Source organism: Pygoscelis adeliae, unplaced genomic scaffold, assembly GCF_000699105.1.
Source record: "Pygoscelis adeliae isolate BGI_AS28 unplaced genomic scaffold, ASM69910v1 Scaffold1, whole genome shotgun sequence".
Taxonomy (NCBI): Eukaryota; Metazoa; Chordata; class Aves; order Sphenisciformes; family Spheniscidae; genus Pygoscelis; species Pygoscelis adeliae.
The window spans coordinates 6253366-6274335 of NW_008824051.1; the positions used below are offsets into that span (position 1 = coordinate 6253366).

The 20970-nt window shown below is 40.2% G+C and overlaps 2 protein-coding genes across 2 annotated transcripts in view; one reads left to right on the forward strand and one right to left on the reverse strand.

Moving 5' to 3' along the window:
* The window catches only part of RAB3GAP2 (RAB3 GTPase activating protein subunit 2 (non-catalytic)), a 110512-nt gene extending 107123 nt beyond the window's left edge, over positions 1-3389 (forward strand). The window contains exons 35-38 of the mRNA XM_009333709.1: positions 1141-1230; positions 1315-1533; positions 2206-2364; positions 2655-3389. Of these exons, the coding sequence (XP_009331984.1) occupies positions 1141-1230; positions 1315-1533; positions 2206-2364; positions 2655-2801 (615 nt within the window). The 3' untranslated portion in view covers positions 2802-3389. The remainder of the gene's footprint in view (positions 1-1140; positions 1231-1314; positions 1534-2205; positions 2365-2654) is intronic.
* A 1597-nt stretch (positions 3390-4986) lies between these two features.
* The window catches only part of IARS2 (isoleucyl-tRNA synthetase 2, mitochondrial), a 29031-nt gene continuing 13047 nt past the window's right edge, over positions 4987-20970 (reverse strand). The window contains exons 13-23 of the mRNA XM_009333710.1: positions 18087-18189; positions 17356-17449; positions 11848-11956; positions 10946-11048; positions 9844-9969; positions 9304-9435; positions 8555-8661; positions 7517-7662; positions 7162-7352; positions 5457-5601; positions 4987-5311 (exon numbers count right to left, since the gene is read on the reverse strand). Of these exons, the coding sequence (XP_009331985.1) occupies positions 5160-5311; positions 5457-5601; positions 7162-7352; positions 7517-7662; positions 8555-8661; positions 9304-9435; positions 9844-9969; positions 10946-11048; positions 11848-11956; positions 17356-17449; positions 18087-18189 (1408 nt within the window). The 3' untranslated portion in view covers positions 4987-5159. The remainder of the gene's footprint in view (positions 5312-5456; positions 5602-7161; positions 7353-7516; positions 7663-8554; positions 8662-9303; positions 9436-9843; positions 9970-10945; positions 11049-11847; positions 11957-17355; positions 17450-18086; positions 18190-20970) is intronic.

Here is a 20970-nt window from a genome sequence, read left to right on the forward strand (position 1 = left end):
TTAGTCCTGTAATACTGCACAGATTTCTTCTTAATGATTTACTGGAATTTTATAAATGCAGAGTATGACTCTCCTTTTGCCATAGGTTCTTGTCTGTGTGGAAGCTCTGATGAAGCAGTTGGGTCTGGTTTTAGCATTTTACCGTAGATCGAATTCCATTGTTTTTATGCCTCTTTTTTTTTGCTTATCAGTTAGCAGAAAGCATTATACTACCTTTTGTCACTTAAGAATGCATATTACGTCTCAAGAGTAAAATTAGATCCTGTTCCTCTGCCTGCTTTCTTTTACATACAACTATTATTCTCAGCCGCTGCCTTTTTGCCTTCGCTCACTCAAGATTTCCATTTGTTCTGTGAGCTTTATGAGAGAATTTCTAACAGGTCTTTAGAGAATCTTGGCTGGCAACTGAAAAAGTGGTTAAAAGTTTCAAAGACCATTTATTACCTTATTTCTGACAAGGCAAGTCACTATCTAGACCTACGCATTCATCACTGTCTTTTAACATAGGCATTTTTTTTGTACCAGTTTCCCTACTCCCTGCGTTAGTACGGAGCAGGACTGCCAGAGCTGCTTGGCATTGAGTATGTCACTGCTGGAGCATGGTGGGCTGAAAAAAGGGCTACCATGTGCCGTCGTTCAGGGTTTTACCTGAAATTTGATTAACCTGTAGTTCAAGAGACCTTAAAATTAAGCAGTGTCAACTATACCAATAGGTAATAAATAAAATGTACTTTTGTATCAGCTAGCTTGCATTTTTTCCTACATATTATGCTTGGTGCGTTGGTCTAGAGCCAACATGGTCATTTCCTGAATGGCCAGGGACCATTTCCTGGTCCCTGGTTGTAGGGACCAGGAAATATATCCAAACTTCAGCTCCAGCTGGTAGTATATCAACTACCTAATTTAGTAGGCAGGTAGTTTTAAGTTTGAAAGCAAATCCTTGACGTGTTATGATTGCATGAACCAAAGTTTTTGTTCCGTGGCTTTAACTTACAATATTAATTTTTGTCCTCAAAGAGAAACAGAAGATGCAGTACAAATTAAATGTAAAAAAATAAATAGGCTTCTTAGTATTGGATCAAAATGGATTACTTGTATTCCCCTGTATCTCTGAGGCCTGTCTTTGGTTCTCAATTTTAGGGCAAAAATGCATTTTTCAAAGACCTTACTTCAATTCAGCTGCTACCTAGTGGGGATATGGATCCAAATGTGTTATCCATACGACAACAGGTAGGTATAAGTTTTGTACTGAAAGCTCTTAAACTCCTAAAATTTCAAGTAATACTGAAATAACCTGCAATTTTTGCTTCCAAGTTCTTGGTCAAAGTTGTGAGTGCAGCGGTTCAAACACTATGTTCATCGCAAAAGGCCAGTGAAGTCTCAGAAGAGGAATTGTTTCCTTTTGAAAAGGGGAAGAATTGGCCAACTTTGGCTGTGGACCTGGCTCAGTATCTTCAAATCTCTGAGGATGTGGTCAAAAGGCATTATGTCTGTGAACTGTATAGTTACGGGATGGATCATCTTGGTGAAGAGGTAATAACAGCTTTTAACGATTTCAAATCAATACAGCATTATGTCAGATATTCCGCTAAAATTACTTTTTCACTTACTTAAGATGCCTGGGAGGGTTAGGCAAGTATTATCAGGCTCAAAAAATCCCCAGGCTGAAAAAGTTAGAGGCTGGAAAAGTACTTCTTCAAGACCAGGAATTACCCTCATTTTTCCTCTTCCCAACAAGAACCTGTGTATAGCAACTAGTGGAAACATGATAGGGAGTTATACTACTGGTCTAAACAAGTACAGCCTTTTTTCTTTTACTGTATTTGATAGTTTCAGGAATCTGCTTTTTTGCCTGTAGTCTCTTCTTTTAGAAGTTTACCCGTCCTTGGACAAGAAGATCCTTCCCTTTCTTGAGGCAAAAAGCAAACGAGATTATATGAAAGTTAGGAATATGTTGCTGAACTGTAAAACAGATCTCATGCTCATGCTAATCCCTGCGTATATCTCCGCCTTTGTTCACTCTTCCGCGGTTCCGAAGCTTTTAATAACGTGCTTTATTACAGCAACAGATAACACAAGAAACAGTCTCAAAACTATTTGTCCTTTTAGTATCGAGAAGCTTCTTCTGATACAGCTTGCCAAGCCTCTAAGTGAGCTGTGTCATGCTGAAATGGTTTCTAGTTCCTTACGTTTTTCTGTCTTCAGGCCTTTCTTCAGGTGACTGACAAAGAAGTGCTTGCATCACAGCTGCTCATACTGGCTGGACAGAGACTGGCCTTCGCTTTACTTCACCTGCAGACAAAGGAGGGCATGGAACTCCTCGCTAGGCTTCCTCCAACACTATGTACTTGGCTCAAAGCTATGGTAAGTTAAGCTCGATTTAGGAAAACGGGTTGATTCTTCAGAAGCTTCTTTTCACCAGGACAGAGATTACATCTGAATGGCCCTTTCTTATTAATGGAAACAAGAATTAGTTCTCATTTTTCCTGGTGCTAGTTCTGTTTCACGAAGGGGAAAGCAGTTTCATGGGTCAAAGCATCAGCTTAATTGAGTTAATAAACCTTAGTAATCTGTTTTATACGAGTTCAGGAGGGCTTGTGTGCAGGAGATCATCTGTAAAATTACTCTAATGCTGTGTTTATTCTTTTATATAGGACCCCCAGGAACTTCAAAATGTAGAAGTGCCAATTGCAACGACAGCTAAACTAGTTAACAAAGTCATAGAGCACTTACCGGAGAATCACGGGCAGTATAGCCTTGCCTTGAACCTGATAGAGGCTGTAGAAGCCATCTCGTCATGACGTTCTTGGTTAGCACAGTTCTGCTGTATAGTGGTGTAATGCATGATTTTACACAACGAGGCTGAACTTTACAGAACGAAACTTTCGTGTGGCTCTTGTTAAACGGTGAAAAGAACAATGCTCCCCATCCCAGAACTTCAGAAGGTGATTTTAAATTGGAGTATATTTTAAATTCTGCACTAGTACAAAGATGTTTAGTTTCTAGTACACTTGTCAGTACCTGAAATGCTGTTATTTATTTCTGACTTGAGTGCTTTTCGCAATAGTCTAAATTGGATATATTTGACAGCAGTTTTAAGTCTATTTACAAAATCACATCTTGTGAAATTCTGTATTTCATGCTGGCAGTGACTGCTGCAGTTTCAATGTTCCGTGTATGATTTGTTTTTCAAAACAAGCTGTAGAATTACACCCGAGAGAACCTTCAGTCTCTGAAGTTACCGTGTAAAGCCAATACTGCTTTTTCAGAAGCTAGAGCTGGTGTTGGCTCATGCCTTGCAACTGCATTATACGTGGTGACGACTGCACTAGGCGTAGGGTGAAACGTGCTGGGCCCTTATGCGGAGGGAGAACAGCCCACATCAGAAACAGCTCTGATGTTCTGATGAAGAACATCCAATTCTTCAGGATGGATGTTCCATCCTGAAGGAGGAGAATCCAGTTCTCCAGACACAAATACGGACTCATCTTTTAGTCCAGTTATGCGGAAGGAGAACAGCCCACATCAGAAACAGCTCGGGAAGGAGAATCCAATTCTCCAGACACAAATACGGACTCATCTTTTAGTCCAGATCTCCCAGTGTTGCCTCTAGGGTGCTGGGCTTCAGCTAAAACTCGATTTACATCCCTCTCCTTTATTATTAAGCTCCGCTGAGTTTAAGTAGGTCAGGGAATGTCTTTCTTACTGTAAGATTGTTCCCCCATCTTATCACTGTAGAAGATGTAGTATGCTATAAATCTCTGCACATGTTAACTTGTAGTCAAAAACTGCTTAAATAGTTGACCCAACTTCACTGAAGATCTATAGTACTGAGTACTTTAGCCTTAAAAAAACCCTACCGCTTATTTACAGCACCTACAGGGAATCATATAGTGAGTATCTTCACTATTGGAGTGGTATTAAACATGATTATCTTGCATCAGTTAGTACTGTTTACTTTCTACCTAAAGGAAGCCAGGAGAGAAAAACGAAATTGGTGTAAACTGTTTTTGTCTTTAAGTCAGCTGAAATTACTTGCTCCATCTTGTATCCTGCTCTTCTTGCATTATATGTAAGAAACATTCATAGAATTCTGCCTTGCTGGAGACAGAATTTGGTCTTATCTTTCTGAAGTATGTGCTGCTGTCATCTAAGGGTTAGACTCCCTCTAAAAAAAAAGGTCACGTAGGTGGCTTGGTCTACGCAGCCTCCTTCACCTGTTCAGCATCACTGCACTTTTGAAGGCAGCTTCATCAGCTACCTTCAAGTTTTGATACTAAATGGTTGACTTCCTACAGTGCTATGAGATCAGACAGGGTAAAGAATAGTAAGAATTCTAGTAAGAAGTAGTGGCCAGGCCTGGTCTATGTTTTAGGTACTTCTGTATCCACTTCCATAACTGAGGTTAAAACAGCTGTAGGGGGAAAATGGCAGAAGGCAGGATTGTCCAGGTGACTTTACCACCTTGCCTGACAGCACTTCAAACTTCTGTGGAAACAAGTACGCTAGAGATTTGGTCATCATGGAACCTGAGGAAAACCAGAAGTGTTTCTTAGTTGCATATACATTCCTGTATCCTGGTACAGCTGTGTAAAGGATTTTACTGTAACTGAGTATCATGTCAGAGCTGACACACTACACCAATCAAATCTGTAATGTATTGTAAGTAACACTCTGTATATAGTGCTATTTTGTGTCTAATTTGCTGTGGATTTGTGTAAATTGATTAAATAAAATTTGAGGTTTCATTGTGTCTTTTCCTCCTTTTTAGGGAATAGTGGTGGTCACCACCTTTCCTTCTGTTCTGTTTCATGCAAGAGGAGCAGCCGCTCCAGCGTAGAGAGGACTGGTTCTCTGGGGTTCCGCAGAACTACCTGCTGACAGTGTAAAAATTAAACAACAGCTGGTTTACTCTGGAGTTTCACTTAACTGGAAGTGAACGTCAAAAGAACACAGGTTGCTAAAAACAAGTACATCAGTCAGTTGTTTTGAAATCACCCTTTTTAATAAGCTGAAAAGTGATATACACAATTAAGTATATATACATAAGGTTGCCCCCAAAACGCATGGTAGTTCTGCTCAGGCCTTCTGGTTAGCCACCCTTTTTGCATACTTAATACTCGTGACTCTGGAGCAGCTCGCGCATAGGCATTTCATCTTCACGTGCTCCCTTTTCCAGCAATGACTTTCAGGCACCGTGGGCAGGGCGTGCTTGAGGAATCAGAAGTGTATCTCCTGCAGCGAGGGCATTTTGCTTTGGCAATTGGTAGGGCTATAACTTTATATGAAGATTCTTCACGGATAACACCACCTGTTAAAGACAGCATTATTACTGAGATGGCGTAGGTGTAGTTAGCGTACTCAACTCTACGTATGAAGCAAACAACAGAGTATGTTGTAGTGCAGAAAAGAACCAGCTGCTTAGCACAGTAGCCTGTCTGGAATAGTTCTCTCACCTTCCAAGTTAATCAGAAAGGTCCCTTTGATGACGTTTGCATCTGCAGGTGTTTCTTTAGGTAGCTCACTCAGCAGGGTTGTCTGGGAAGCCATCATTATTTCATTCAGCTGTGAAACACTGGAAGTTTCTTCAGCCTGCAGTGCCTAGGGAAGAGAGTTAATTTTCAGACTTGCAACCTGGTTTTATTCTTCAGCATCCTCCTCCTAGAAGATGTTAAAGCAAAAGTAGAATTACTGTGTATGTGACTGCAACAGTTGTCACAGCCTTGTCATGAAGAGAGCATGAGTTTGTTTACACACACATGTGCCTGTATGTGTCTAAATATATGCACATACAAAATCATGTTTAAATCCAGCATCGAAACTGAGGTCTGCCACTGCAAGCTCTAAGACGCTCCATTCTTTAAAACAAGCGCTAAGGCAGTGGTTCCTAATCAGAGTGGATGATTTGAACGAAGAGTCTAATTTAGTTACTCCTGGCAGGAGAAAGAGTACAGGCTTGAACTGCAGCGCCCAAGGTTCCCTCTGCAGAAAGTTTCAAGTTACTTTGACCCTCACATCGAGAAAGCAGATTACTTTGGAAGAGCACAGCCAGTGGCACTAGAACAGGCGTTTTCAAGGAGTCCAGAGCTAGAGGCCAGTCACTAGTAGTGTACCTCAGGGGTCAGAATGGGGTCCGGTACCGTTTACCATATTAATTAATAACCTGGATGATGGGGCAGAGCATCCCCTTAGCAAGTCTGCTGATGATACGGTGCTCGGAGGAGTGGCTGATACACCAGAAGGCTGCACTGTCGTTCAGCGGGACTTCAACAGGATGGAGAAAGGGGCTAGCAGCAATCTCACGAAGTTCAATAAAGGGAAGCGCCTGGTCCTGCCCCTGGGTAGGAACAACCCCAGGCACCAGCACACACTGAGGGCCAACTGGCCGGAAAACAGCTTGGCAGAGAGGGGCTCCTGGTGGACGAGCAGCTGACCATGAGCCAGCAATACGCTCTCACAACAGGGGCGGCCAGCAGCACCCTGCATTAGGATGCTGCATTAGGAAGAGCGCTGCCGGCAGGTTGAAGGAGGTGATCCTTCCTCACTACGCAGCCCTGGTGAGAGACATCTGCAGTGCTGGGTCCAGTTCCGAGCTCCCCAGTGAAAGAGAGATGTGAACTTACAGTGTGACTCCAGCAAAGGGCCATAAAGATGATTGTGAAGGACTGGAGCATCTCTTGTATGAAGAGGGGCTGACAGTTGGGACTGCTCAGCCCAGAGAAGAGAAGGCTCAGGGGGATCTTATTAATGTATATAAATAAATACCCGATGGGAGGCTGTAAAGCAGATAGAGCCAGGCACTTTCAGTAGTGCCCAGTGACAGGACAAGAGGCAACGGACAGAAATTGAAAGAGGAAATTCCAAGAAAACACAAAACCACTTTTCTGCTGTGAGGGTGGTCAAACACTGGCACAGGTAGCCTGGAGAGGCAGTGGAGTCTCCATCCTCAGAAGCGTTCAAATCCCAGCTGGACACAATCCTGGGCAACCTGCTCTAGCTGACCCTGCCTGAGCAAGGGGGGCTTGGGCTATACAGGCTCCGGCAGTCCCTTCCAACCTCAGCTACTCTGTGATTTTCTGGCAAGTACAAAGCAGAAGAAAGTTTACAGAAATTACTGTTTTTTGCACAGGCACCACCACTATTCTTAGTTGCGCCTTTTACCTCCATTAATTCAAACAGCAATCCAGGCTCAATCACAATGACGACTTCATATTCCAAAGCATTCTTGCCAGAGATGGACCCGAGGAAAGAGTCTCTCATTGCGCATGCTCCTTCTATCGCTTCCTCAATGCCAGGCTTCTTCCACGCTGAGCTTGCGTTAATCCAGCCAGTACGAAACACACCCTCTGAGTCTTGAAAGCAAAGCAAACAAAGGAATTTTTAGTTTAGTGTCTTTCTAGTCGAGTGTTTATTAAATGAATAAAAAAGAACGGCATCTCTCTGTATTTGCATTCCTTTTAACTGTGCAATTAAACAGTGCACGAAAAGAATTCCTTAGAAATTATACATGCTTTACCTTTCTTGTAAGGGAGGTGCTGGAAAACCTCCTCTGCCAAGTGTGGAAGAATTGGTGCAAAGGATCGGACTACGATGTCTAAAGCCTCAGCTAGCACAGTTTGACACGAACGACGCTTAGGATCTTTCTCTTCTTCACAATAGAGCCTGCAAGACAGGTGAAAGCTGGAAAGTATTCATACGTTCATGTTGCTGTTCTTGCTCAAGATCCATACCTTCGGGACTGCCACTGAAAGTACGGAAGTCTGACCGAGCTCGTCTTTCTAAGGAAAGCTTTTCTTAATTGCCCTTCCTAGGCAAGCACAGTGCTATAGGTACAGGACCATTTGCGTAGGCAGCCACATTTTGTCATAGGGAAGGAGATTTTGTACATGGCACGTTAATTTATTTGCTTCATTTGTATAGAAGAGAATCTTTCCTCAGGGAGGTGAGCCTGCAGCTCTGTTAGCCCTTTGTTCTGGCTCATCTATAAAATACAGCATTAGGGCTTCCCCCCCACCCCTTACTTGCATTCTGGAAGCTAAAGATCAGCATAACCCCCAATCAGTACAACCCCCTGCCTCCTGCCTCCTTCCCCCACGAAACAGCCCTTTCAAAATTTACACAAGGTGTCAGTCACATCCTTTACCTGTTTTTTAGATCAGTAAGAGGCGTTAAGGTTGCCCAGATGAGTGCTAAAAGCCCTTCCCCCCACCTTCCCAAATTCCGATGCACACAACTCTAGGTAGAAATACAGATCCAAGAATCTATCTTTAAAACTTTATTTAGTTTTAAATGCGTACGCTTGATTGCCTTTCAAAATCATTCAGTACCCCTAGTGGACAGAATATAGAAGCAGCACACTGATGACGAAAATACTCGGCTGAAAGCAGCTAAGCTTTCGCCTGTGAGCTTTAGTGCACCGAAGCACAATACGTAACTGTGAAATCTTCTCCGAAATATCTGTATTCACTCAACGTTCGCCTGGAATGTTATTACCCTCCATCTCAAACTGATTAACTTGGTTTTTCCCTTTTAAAGGCAGCGGTAATGAACTTACCTGTCTTTGATTACGCTGAAATAAAAGTTAGACAAGTTTCTGGAACAGAATGCTTGCAATAACCGAACAACTTTGCTATAATCATATTCTTTGTATGCTTCTGTAACCTGGGAGAGGGAGCAGAGAGAGATAAGAACAGTGTATCAGTTTTCATCACATGGCATACAATGACAACCCCTGATGAACCTGAACTGACAGAAACTGTAGTGACTGACACAAAGGCTGGGAGAATCTTTCCTTTAAAAGGTTGTTGGAGGGGGGGGGGAAAAGTTAATCCTGTTAACAGTTAGGACAAAGAAATAATTTCAATTCAAAGTTGAGTGGAGAGGACAGGGGGAGCCCCAGAAATTATGCCCATACTTCCTCATTCAGCAGAACAGTTCTGAGTGACAGAAATTACTAAATTTTGGACTACAGCAGATTTCCAAAGCTCTAGAAGTTTTTGGTTTTGCTTTTTTTATATCCTATTCTAACTATTTCTAAAGACTTGAAGCCTTGGGCGGGGGTGGAGTGGGAAAAATGGGTCGATGTCAAAACCAAGTTAAGAATGTTAAAAACGAAGAAGTTAACAACTGTCAAAAGTTGAAATGGGCTTAAGGGAGTGCACATTGCATCAAAGAAACCTTTGTGGTCGTAATTTGCCTACTTGACACATACTCTTTACTCGTACACTTAAAGAATTTTCCCTAGAGGGTATAACCAGTGAAAAACGTTACACATGTATTCATCTACATACAATTTACCCCTACCTTGCTGCCATAGTCTTGCAATAAATGCAGCATGTATTGATCTACTATGTACATCTCTGAAGCGGGGATGGAATCGGTTTCTGGGTTGAAGCCAGCCACGTTTCCCAGCATGAAGCGTAGTGTATTCCGAAGCTAGGAACAAACCAGAAACATTAAACATTAATGGCCTGCACTTTAGATGAAACACAAAGTGATAATATTCTATAATGAATTAACCAAAGTTGGCTGTTTTTCAAAATGGTTGTTTGAATAGTTACAAAAACATCATGAAGAACTTATGCCAAAAGGACCTATAGAAAAGTAAAGACAAGACTGGCTATTACGAAAGCATGCTGCAAGAGCTAGTCTTTTCCTTAGTACACTTTACTGTTTGATCCACAGATGTAAAAAGCAGTAGCACCTACCTAAATGAGTTCGGAAAAGCCTTCTTTAGTCTGAAGATTGAAAAGCTCTGCAATGAATTCTACTCAGCCAACACAAAACCAAATATAAAGAGGACCTGCCATTAGAATGAAGAGCGTTAGCAGATTTGGCTCTTACCTTGTTGATATCGTCTCTTGCAGCATTAAGAACAACAGGCCCAATCAGCACCTCATTAAAAACATTCGATTCTGCAACCCACCAGCGGAGAACATCGGCACCGTATGGAGGATCCTTGGTGTGATCCTAAGTAGAGACAGAAAAGGCACAGGAGTAAAGCCGCTGGGGGCCCTGCAGCATGGCGAGCAGGGCAATTCTGTGCTGTCGGTGCTGCGAACGTACCTGTAAGCATGCCCAGAAGGCCACTGCATTTGGAGGCCTTCACCCTCTTTGAGCAAGATTTACTGTTAAACCAGGGCTACAACATACACTCGCAGCAGTCTGTGTTCAGGCAATGCTAGAACTCAGGTAAGCTGAGATAAACTCATCTTACAGCACTGAATCCTTTGAACGCTTAACATTAAAATACCAATGTTAGTATCTAAATCTACGTAATTTTTTTTCCCTTCAGACTGTTTTCCACCCTGTTTTCAACTCTGAAAATGGCTTCTCTCCTTTTTGAAAGGATAGAAACTATTGTGTGTTTTACTGAATCAGATTCTTTGCAAGGACTGATTCTTTTGTCTAGAGAGTTGCAAAATCTGCTTAGCAGCCTCAGAAAGAGCAACAGCAGGAGTGGGGAGGGAAAAAAATTCAGAGCATCACCTGCAGTGCAACCTCCCTGACCATGGAATGAAGTAAGTTTCCAGAGTCAATAAACAGCCCAGGCTGAGAGCAGACAGATTGCTGGGGTGTAACCGCTACTCTGGCTGCTCTACTGCTAGGCCCAGCTTGTAGGTTTCAGTCAGTTTGAAAGCAAAGGTTAATTATTGTAATTTTTTTTAATCCCTCCCCCCATCACTCCATCAGCAGTGTTCCCAAGTAAAAAGGAACCATTCTACAGCTTCTATATAATGTGTTTTCTTCTCTCTTAGCACAGAACAAAGGTGTGGGGTTTTTTTGGCACTACAGCTGAAGCAAAACAACTCAAGGCTTTTACTCCAGCCAAATGGAAGTGCAGTGTAGCCAAAGTTTAGCGAAAAACATGCCACGAGACAGTTGCAGAATGTGGTAGCGAAAAATTGTAACTAGTGATTTTAAGAAACTCAAGAGTTTGACTTACTTCGCCTCCATTGATAACTACATCAGGGTCAACCACGTTGCCAATAGATTTAGACATCTTCTCCCCTTTCTCTCCAAGAGTAAATCCATGAACTACCAGAGTCCTGAAGAAAAGATTTTAGTGAAAACAAATTCCCAGTGAAAAATCTATGTTAAGAATAGATTTCTAACGCGGATATCCCTAAGTCAAAACATACAGAAATCCTCTGTTTTGGTAAGCCTGAGGCTTCATCTGTCAAGTTCAACCAACCATGAATACGCTGTACTACCATCCAAGTAGTGCATACAGCTTTATTTTCCTCATTTAATTCTGCCATGCGAGCAACAGAATGTTTGCAGATATCCGGGGCACACGTATTTCAGATGAATTAAAGACTAAAGTATTACTTACTCTTTAAGCCAATACATTTCCCAGAATTGCGCAGCCTCTTTGCAACTGACCCACGCTACCCTTCCCCTTGCTTTTTGTCTTCCAGAGGACAAACAGTATGTCACAGCCCCAGTAGAAGACATGCACACAGTGATTCTGAATTCCTTACAGCCCAACATTCGATTCACAAGTCAATGATCTTAGGAGATTTTCATACTGCACCTCCCATAATAATCCCTTTGATTATGGCAGTGGAAGAGATGGCAAAAGAACAGACCTGTATCTGATAATGTTATAGGATATACCTAAATGACTGAGAAAGAAAACATCTATGAAAATTACGATGGAAAAAAATGAAACAATAAATCCATTGCAATCTAATCCAAGAAAAAATTTATACTGAAAATGTAAGAACATAAATGAGATACTTAGTAATGGCTTGATTGCTCTTGTTTATACACTCCTGTCCACATTATCAAAAGCCTGGTATTTAACAAACAAACTAGCAATGTGTTTGCAATCCACACACTTACTTATATGGTGCTTTCTTCCTTGCTGCCACACTGGTTAATAGAGAGGATTGAAACCAACCTCCCAGTTGGTCTTTTCCTTCAAGGTATGTATCAGCTCTTTGCTCTGCACCTTTAAAAACAGAACATTTTGTTTAAAATATCAGCCTATATCTCCAAACAACTAATAGACTTAACAGAAAATCTCTGAAAGTCATTAGTAAAACTTATTTTGCTCTTTAAACCCAGTAGATAAGTTACTTTTAGAAATGGTGTATGGTTACTTGAACATGATACAAGTGATTCATTAGCATCACATTTTTTTTTAAAATCCAAGACTCACCGAACTCCAAAATTTAACAAGTAAGCTTGCTTTCCCCCAAACAAAAGAATAAATTATGAAAACAGAAGCTATGACGCTCAGAGCACTTCATCAGAAGTTCTCAAAATACTTCCCAAGTACTCCTGAACAAACTGAAGGACCCAAGAAAAGATCACATACTTTGGAATTAATAAAAATCTATGCTACAACCTGAAACTTCACCGGTTGGGAATTACTCAGGATACAAGTCACAGATGTAACGTGCCTGACTAGCCTGTGTAAGGCATCAGGTATTTTCAGAGGAGACCAGGAAGCTTTGGCAGCGACCGCAGCTCACCTGCGACAGAATCTACATTTCTGGTCACTGGTGCTGCAGGAAGATTAAAAAAATTCAGGAAAGGGTTAGGACAACATGGGAAACAAAGCCTGTTGTGGGAGAAAGGGGTCTGGAGGAGCCTGGCTTGTTTAGCTTATCCAGGAGAAGGCTGAGTGGAAATATTATTCCCTATAAATACACAAGACAGAGGAATACTAGAGAAGAACAACTGGAGCTAATGAGTGCTGTTGGCATCAGAGAAAAAAAAAGGGCTACAAGGCACAAAGACTGGGTATTAGCTGATTGCACATTAAAAGCAGAAGAGCAAACCCAGCTTCCCCACAGGGTTGAAAGAGGGCAGCGACATTTTAATGGCTTTACTGGTGGAATTCAGTCACTTTCCAAAAAGGTACAAGACTGGTCGACTCAGGAAGTCCCTCCTCGTCCTAAACAATCCCAGACAGGTCACCATCAGAGTGAGAACAGAATAAATGCGGAGCACAGCAGAACATGCAAGTCAAAGCCTACAGATGTGCAAAATTATACGCATATTTGGCAGGAATTTAGTTTTGATTCTACAAGTTGGTGGTGTAATTTTCCAGCTATTCAGACAAAAGTTTCTCTACTCAGTTTTTATCAACTAGTTCCTTTTGACCTCTTCCTAGGACCCCTGAGACAATGCTTCTTTCTGCTGCTGATACACTTGATTTATTTGTTTAACTCAATGGAAGTTTCGATATTTAGATCCATCCTGCAATAAAAGGAAGTTCAACATTACAAAGGTCAAGGCCATACAGTTCCAGCTAGCACAGGAAAAACGTGTGGGTGGATGTTAAGGTTTTTAACACATTTGTTTATTCCTTCAAGAAAATCTACAAAGAGTTTGGCTTTTAAAAGTAGAATAAGTAGGGATCAGCCTTTGTATTAACAGACTGCAAAAATACCTGTGAGGACAAGATTAAAAAAAAAGTATTTGTGGTAAGGAAGAAAATAACAGTGGAAAACCTGTAACAACACATCCGTTATTTACAACTAGTTTACAGGTTTTAGAGAAGTTAACTTTTCATGGAGGTGCCAGTAGTTACAACTTAGAGGAGAGAAGAATTTAAACAACTGATTACAAACAGCAAACTGTATTGGTCTTTTCTGACAGGAGCTAGTACATCTGGCAGGCTCACTAACGTAGCTTACAAAGCTTACAAAGTTAATGGCGGTCTGAACATTTTACCTCTGTAAAATACAAACACGGGTTGTGCATATACAAAGCCCGCCTTTTAAGAGCTCGGGTAGCTCCCCTACCTCAGTTTCATTAGAGTTGCGATGGTTATATATAAATTAATTAGAACCATGCGCACGTTTCTTTGTAAATGGAAGAGTATGTCCGACAACCCAGAAGAGACTTTTCAGTTGTTTATTTTACACTGAGGTATAGTACATAGGTCATTGAAGAGAATTACAATTTATGATCCTTCTGGTTTGGATTTCGAGATTCCATATCTTTGATCTTACAGACTTTGACTGTTAGATTAAACCTATTGTATTTTAATGCCAGGAATGAATCAGCTAAGATAAATTCAAGTCTTTCAGTCAGCACAAAAGTTTAAACACTTAGATAGGTAAGTTGTAAAATAATCACATTCATTCAGTTAAATATTAGCCAATAAGATAGGGAAAAAAGGTATGATGCTGAAAACTACCATCACTGCGATACAAAACGATGGGTAAAAAGCTGTGTGACTTTTACCAACAGCACATCATATCGCAATACAGTCCAGGATGCGTTTTCATATGAAGTATTTTGAAAAATAATAATCTCAAGTTTGTAGTGCAGATGGCACTCTGCCCATGAGGAAAATGCCAAAACCTACAAGAGAATTTTAAGACAGAAAAGAATTCTCTAAAAGCGATACTCCAAAGACAGCTACTGAAATAATTGCTATCAAATGGCTGAACAGAAGCTGAACTTCAAAGCAAAAGAGGAAAAAAAAAAGTCCTAGGCACCACAGAACTGGGTATTCAAAATCAGCAAGTGCTTTTGAACCAACTTTTGCCTTTGCCACAGCTTCTTTTTGGAGACAGTGTGTTAACCCTCTTCTACCTCACAGCAGTACTGTGAAAAATAATTTATTCATGGACAAAGCATTCAGACTGCAATTTTAACATTGCCTAAAAGAATGTGGAAACGGTTCTTTCGAAAAAATATTTGAGGCATGTGTAGTAAGAAAGAAACAGGATTAGATAGCACAACGGTAAACTGTTCAGTGAAAACAGTGTTAGGCAAACAGAGCATTAACGAAGCAAATAGTATTCCCCGAAAACTTCAGTGGATTTGCTCTCAACAGTGCAAGCAGGTTAGCATTTATTTTACACACAATCTAGTTATAACTGTACATTTTTGGTTTCATGACTACAGTAGCTAAATCTTTGATCTTAGTGTGTAAGTATCCTACCTGCTACACTGCTGACGTAGAACAGTTTGGTTAAATTGTCATTTAGCTAGCAGTGGTACCTGTGACACACCTAGGCTGGAAAAAGGAAGCCAACCGTAATTTAATGCAGAAAAGAGCAATTTTAAGTCATTTCCATCAGAACTATGCCCTGTCTCTGATAGGAAACGCAGCAGGGCAAGTGTTAGAAATACGTCTGTATCCATGCAACCTATGATTTATGCCATGGAGCTTGCTGTCACTGAGCAATTCCTTTAACTTGTTCAAAAACCTCGTATTGCAGGATCTCTCTCTCCTCTTCCTCCTCCCCACCCCCTTGCCAACCTGCCATGGTTTTTGAAAGCAATCTGCGTGGCCATCAGCTAAAGGGATGAATTTTATAACTGCTGCACCTCATTTAATAAGCTCGGACACAGCTAGTTCAAGCCCAGTGAAAACTCGGGCCTAAGTTCCCCAAGTTGCAGAGACGTTGAAGAGAACGACTTATTTTTGCGAGACTGGAACTGGCGGGGAAATCTGTAACGCTGTTTATTGCTGCTGGTTACTAACAGACAGATCATTGATTTGTAATTTTCAAGAACTTGAGTTCATGGTGGAGTAAAACAATTATAAACATTAGTCTCACAGTTTTAGCCATCTATTATCTCCTCCAGTTGCCCTGAAATCAACTCATGTGCTGCGAAAGAACCACTGCCATGCACGATGCTGCCATCAGAATGCAAGCAGTAACTGCTGTTATCACTGATCTCCTACCACAAAATTAACAGGGAGCACGCCAGCTTCCACATGCTCTGTGCTTTCATGAGTTTAAGCCACGGGAAGTTCTTCTTCCTGTTGTGACATTCTCTAAGCAATTTTGGATTTCTCTGTGGATTTCATCCATTTTTCCCCAAGAGTACTTTGGAAAAGAATCCCATCAGTTAGCCTGTTTGCAAGCTTTGCCAATTATTTTTATTGACATAGGAAGAAGTTCTGCAAAAAGTTTAAAAGCTGGAGCATATTGGGAAATACAAGACAAAAGTATTAATTCAACAGCTTCTCCGGCAAAGTGCATTTTTTGTAAAGGGTAAGTTAAAGCAGTAATTTCATGTGAATCACTGCGACTGTACTTCTGGCAGCGGCTGGGAGCCTCAATTACATAGGAGAAAAGATAATGCAATTTTTGTGTCATTTCTGAAGATGAAGAGGCTTACAAGATCACACTGCTTGTTAGTCCTTCCCCAGCTTTTGAACCAGTGGGGCCACTCCAGTCACGTCAGACAGCAAAAGAAGATGCCTCACACACACCAAGTTTCAGCAAGTTTCACGAAAAGAGATGACTAGATAGAGAAGAGGAACTTTCAATGGTTCCACGAAAGAAGTCTGTACTGTGGAAGACCCGACATTTATTAGACGTTACAGAATCCATATGAGAGCCTTACACAAATTAACAGTGAATCAAGGGTCTTGATTCTGCTATTCCTTATTAAACATGATGTCTTTCCTCTACACAGGATTAGAGGTAGTTTTTGCATGCTGACCTGTTAAACCCTTAAAGAATGCAAGTATGTAACTGTGCACATAAAATACCACTACTTTGTTATACCTTTCAAAACCAAACCAGAACCATTTTTAAAGAGTATGAACTTTACTGTATGTAAAGCTCTTCTAGAAAATGAATGTTTGCTGATGGTACTGTTGCTAAGAAATAAAACCTCTGGTACTAACGTGTTTTATAATTTAACAAGATTGTTATCACGCAATTGTGTACTGAGGGTTTAAAGTCCAAGAGACTTGATGTATGGGACCAGACTCCTCCTTTAGAAAGGACTCCTGACTTTGGACTATCCTCCAGGCAAACAGTGTGTATTTTAAATATTTGTATAAAAATATAATCTGCTACCTGCTGAGTAGCAACTACTGGCAGTAGGAGCTGTAAATAGCATATAGCAAGTGTAAATATTTTAAGCCAGAATATACTGCTTTAGTTACTGAAAGTAATCAGAAGTGAAAAAGTACACCTACACTGTTAACATTACAAAACTTACTTAGATTCAGCAGCTGATCTCAATTTTGTTCTGCTTCAACTAGCGTGCACAAGCACAAACTGAAATGTGTTAACTGAAAATAAGAGTTACCAACTAGCAGTGAAGTACCTCGGCCATTTGTGTCATGAAACTTCTACACTCAAAACAAATACGCTCTGATTAGAAGATACATGGTATGCCACATGGCGGAATCAGTCGGAATAGAGTATTAGAAAAATCTCAACTTCAACTATGCTGACAATGAGTTTGCCAACATTAAACCCTTATCTTTACAAGCAAAAGCAGCTTTACAAGAAGTCACAACCAGTTTGCTGCTGGCACGATCTAACTCAGTCTTGCTGATACCAACACCATCATGCAAAACGGTTACATTTGTCCTCCGAGTATTTTAAAAGAAAGATCAACATATTCATTCTGTACCTTCCAAAACATGAGCCCAGGAAGTTCCACTGTCAAACCAGATGTCTAGGACATCCTGCCCCTTGACGTAATCCAAAACATCATGACCACCAGCCTATTGGAAAAACAATTATTAAACAATGCAAATAGAATACTCCGTATAATCAATGCTTTTCAAAGCTAGAAATAAAGTAGATTTGGTTTCTGGACCAGTTTTGTACAGGCTCTGCTACCAACTTTGTTGAGTGAACACAAAATAATTTAGATAATTTTTCACAATAGTTTTCAAATAATTACTGATGAAAGCCCAAAACAGAACAAGGAAAAATCACCAAGAAAACTGAGATGGCAGAGTAACACTACAGTTTGTGTGCTAGCTTAAGAACACAATTTTTAAAGGAGCAATAAAAAGTGAGGAAGAACTAAAAAATTTGAATCTATTTTAATGACAAAGACTTAATACACATTTGGGCTCATAACTGGGTTAATTAGGATGTCGCTTTCCACCTGAACTAAACCGAGGAGGATGGAGATCTCTGCCCTAAATTAACGGCACAAATCTGATTGTGCGTATTTTGCCATACTTGGATCTCACTTTCTGAATATCCCTTTCACAGGATACCTTCTCATGAAGGTACAAGATTGAAAAGGATCATGGGAATATATGAAGGTTTTATATTATTTCCCATCACTGAACTGTCTCAAGCACCTTCTCTATTTGAAGTAAAAAAAAAAAAAAAAAAAAAAATTACCTTTGCTACAGCCTCTTTTGATAGTAGTTGTTCAATAGGAAGGGTCCACCATGCATCCGTTCCTTGCTGCTCCACTATTTTGATGACATCTGTGATAGTTTCACTGGGTTAGAAGGAAAAAAGGTGTTCATGAATTGAGGAGTTAATCGTACCTCTCTGCAAGTATCTCAGATTCAAAGCGGTGAGATATACTGATAAAGAGATCAAGCTATTTAAACCTGTGATTTTCCAGCTTCTAACCCCTACTTCTAATGGGTAGGGTTGTGTAGAACCTAGACATACAGAAACCCGCATGTATTCCAAACAGCTTTTTCTGCAAATATTCAATAACTGGGCACTCAAAAAAGATGCTAGCAGCTTGAAAACTTCTAAAATCCATTTCACTTGCTGTTTCTTGACCTTGGATTTACAGAAACTAAACAACTACTTCCCCCCAAAATATTTGCTCTTTTTGACAACAGGCTTCTTTTCTCCACTGGATGAAGAGACCTTGAGAACTGATGCGGAAATGGAGAGTTAGGAAATGGCAGCATTTCAAATAACGTACATATATATTAGACCTCTGGTTGCCTGGATTCCTCCTTTTTAGCAATACATTTTTTAAATTGTAAGAAACATATAATAAATGTATTAATCCCAATAATGTGGGAAACTGAAACTTCTGTACCCCATAGAGGAGTGATGTAAACAACCATTCAACATACACTCTGAAGGCAATATATGAGTTCATATGCTATAGCACCAGCCAGGACAAAGGTCCTGAAGTAAACAGATACTATGGAAATAAGAGAAATAAAAAAAATTAACTAAGCATTTTTTGTGATGTGGACAGATAATGCAACCACAAGGCGTGCAATTCTGTGCGCTGTTGATGGCACATTCAATCGTTGTCCCCAGTAGGTAAGGCTATGGGGAACTGATTTTTAACATCACTTAATGCCAAGTCTAGACGTAAATTAAGATAGCTTAAAAAAACAAAACAAACCCCACACACTTTGTCTTGCTGACTCACAGACCACTTACTAAAGAGGTGATTTTTAAAACATCTGCTGTATTGAAGGAGTACAGCAGATCATCATGACCCGTCAACTTCAAACTAAAACCGCTGTGTTACCCAATCCACCACAGACTAGTTTTTATCTTGAGAAATGAAGATTTAATCAATTAACTAACTTCTTGACACAGTATTGCGAAAGGGGAAAAAGCAAAATAATGATCTGGCATAATTATCTTGAAAACACAAAAAGCAGATGATCTAACTTCTTTAGTGTCATCACTCAGTTTTGTATTTAGACTTCAGCACAATATTTTTTCTGCACTGCTAATAAGTTGAGCTACATCACTACAACATTTAGTGGACTCTAACACCGGAGTTTAAGCATGAAAACCCATGTCCTCCGAGAAGATGTAGAACAAATTATTACTTAATTACATGACACGAGGTGCAACAGTAAGAAGAAAATGCAGTTTTGCTCTTGATTGTGGAAATGAAATTGCAGTGATAGACCAACAGTTTTGTATTAATCAATCAATCATCAATTAATCAGTTTACTTTTCAAAGTAAATTGCGGTATAACATCCCAGTAGGTTTTCTGGAGAGAAAACCCACTAACCAGTAACACTCACAAAGCAACAGTCAGCTAGCATACCACCGCCATTCTTACCCTTTCAGACTAGAATGGGTATCATTCACCTTCCAGTTTAACGATGACAGGACACAATTTATGGCTTTGTAATATATGTCCTAACATTTATCTTCGTAAAACAACATTTAGGAGCTCTGGTTCTGAATGGTATCTTTTCCTTTCAGAAATATTTGCACAGAGGCCTATTTGCTTATACTTCCAGTTGTGAAGTGTTACTTCTCCAAGACAAAAGCAAGCAACAGCTCCAGTCCAGGTAGATTCCTGGCAGATAGCTGGTAAGTATCCCTTAAGACTTGCCTCCTTCAGGCTAAATCTTCAGATTCAGAAAGCTCTTGAGGAAAAAAATCAAATAAGCCAAGGAGAAGTTTATTTGTCTCAGCCCAGACTAAACTACTTCACTGAATTTGTCTCTCCCTTGCGAGGTCAGTACCTTCCACTGAAGAGGCTGCTTTACACCCAGACCTTCAATGATGACACAGACTGTAGCACCTGGGAACATTTCAGAAAAAGCAATACACAACATTATTTTTCACTCCTTGCCAACAGAAGGCTCCACCTTTGATTCTTCTCAAATACACTATCAGTGTCTTTTTAAAGACAATTATGGATAACTAGTTGTCTTCAAGTGAGTATTTCAAGAGCTCCCTCCACAGCCTCAATGCCTTCCTGTTACTGGCTAAGTCTTACCCATGGAAGTCACCAGCAGAAGACAGAGTAGCTAAATTAAAGAGGATGATTTACCCTAAAACATGCTTATTACCACATAAAATGTTAGTGCATGCTGAGTGATTCATGGAAGAAGTAATTCAGTGCTCAGCTAATGGCTCTGGCATCAAATTAGAGCCAGAAAATTTTTCTAATCAAGAATCACACCCATAACTAGTACAGAAAAGCTACCAGCATGCCCTATAAAGCAAGTAGAAAATTTAAACAGGAACTAAGCTTGTCTTCCACATAACTTTTGCAACGTAAAGGCTTATATTGTTAATTTATGAAGGGCAGAATTATTTTGAAGACACATTTTCGTGACACGTGAACTAACAGGTGTGATTATGCTACAGATCAAAGTTTTCAGACAACTAGAAGGTGGTCAGATTTGTGTTATGAATCACTTACAGGAAATAAAGAGTCAATGACTGTGAAGTCAACTTATTATTGACCAATATTCTCAATCTTATCATAGTTTCAAATCAAGTAAAAAGCCATTTTAGCAGTGTAAGTTTTTTTCATTATATTCC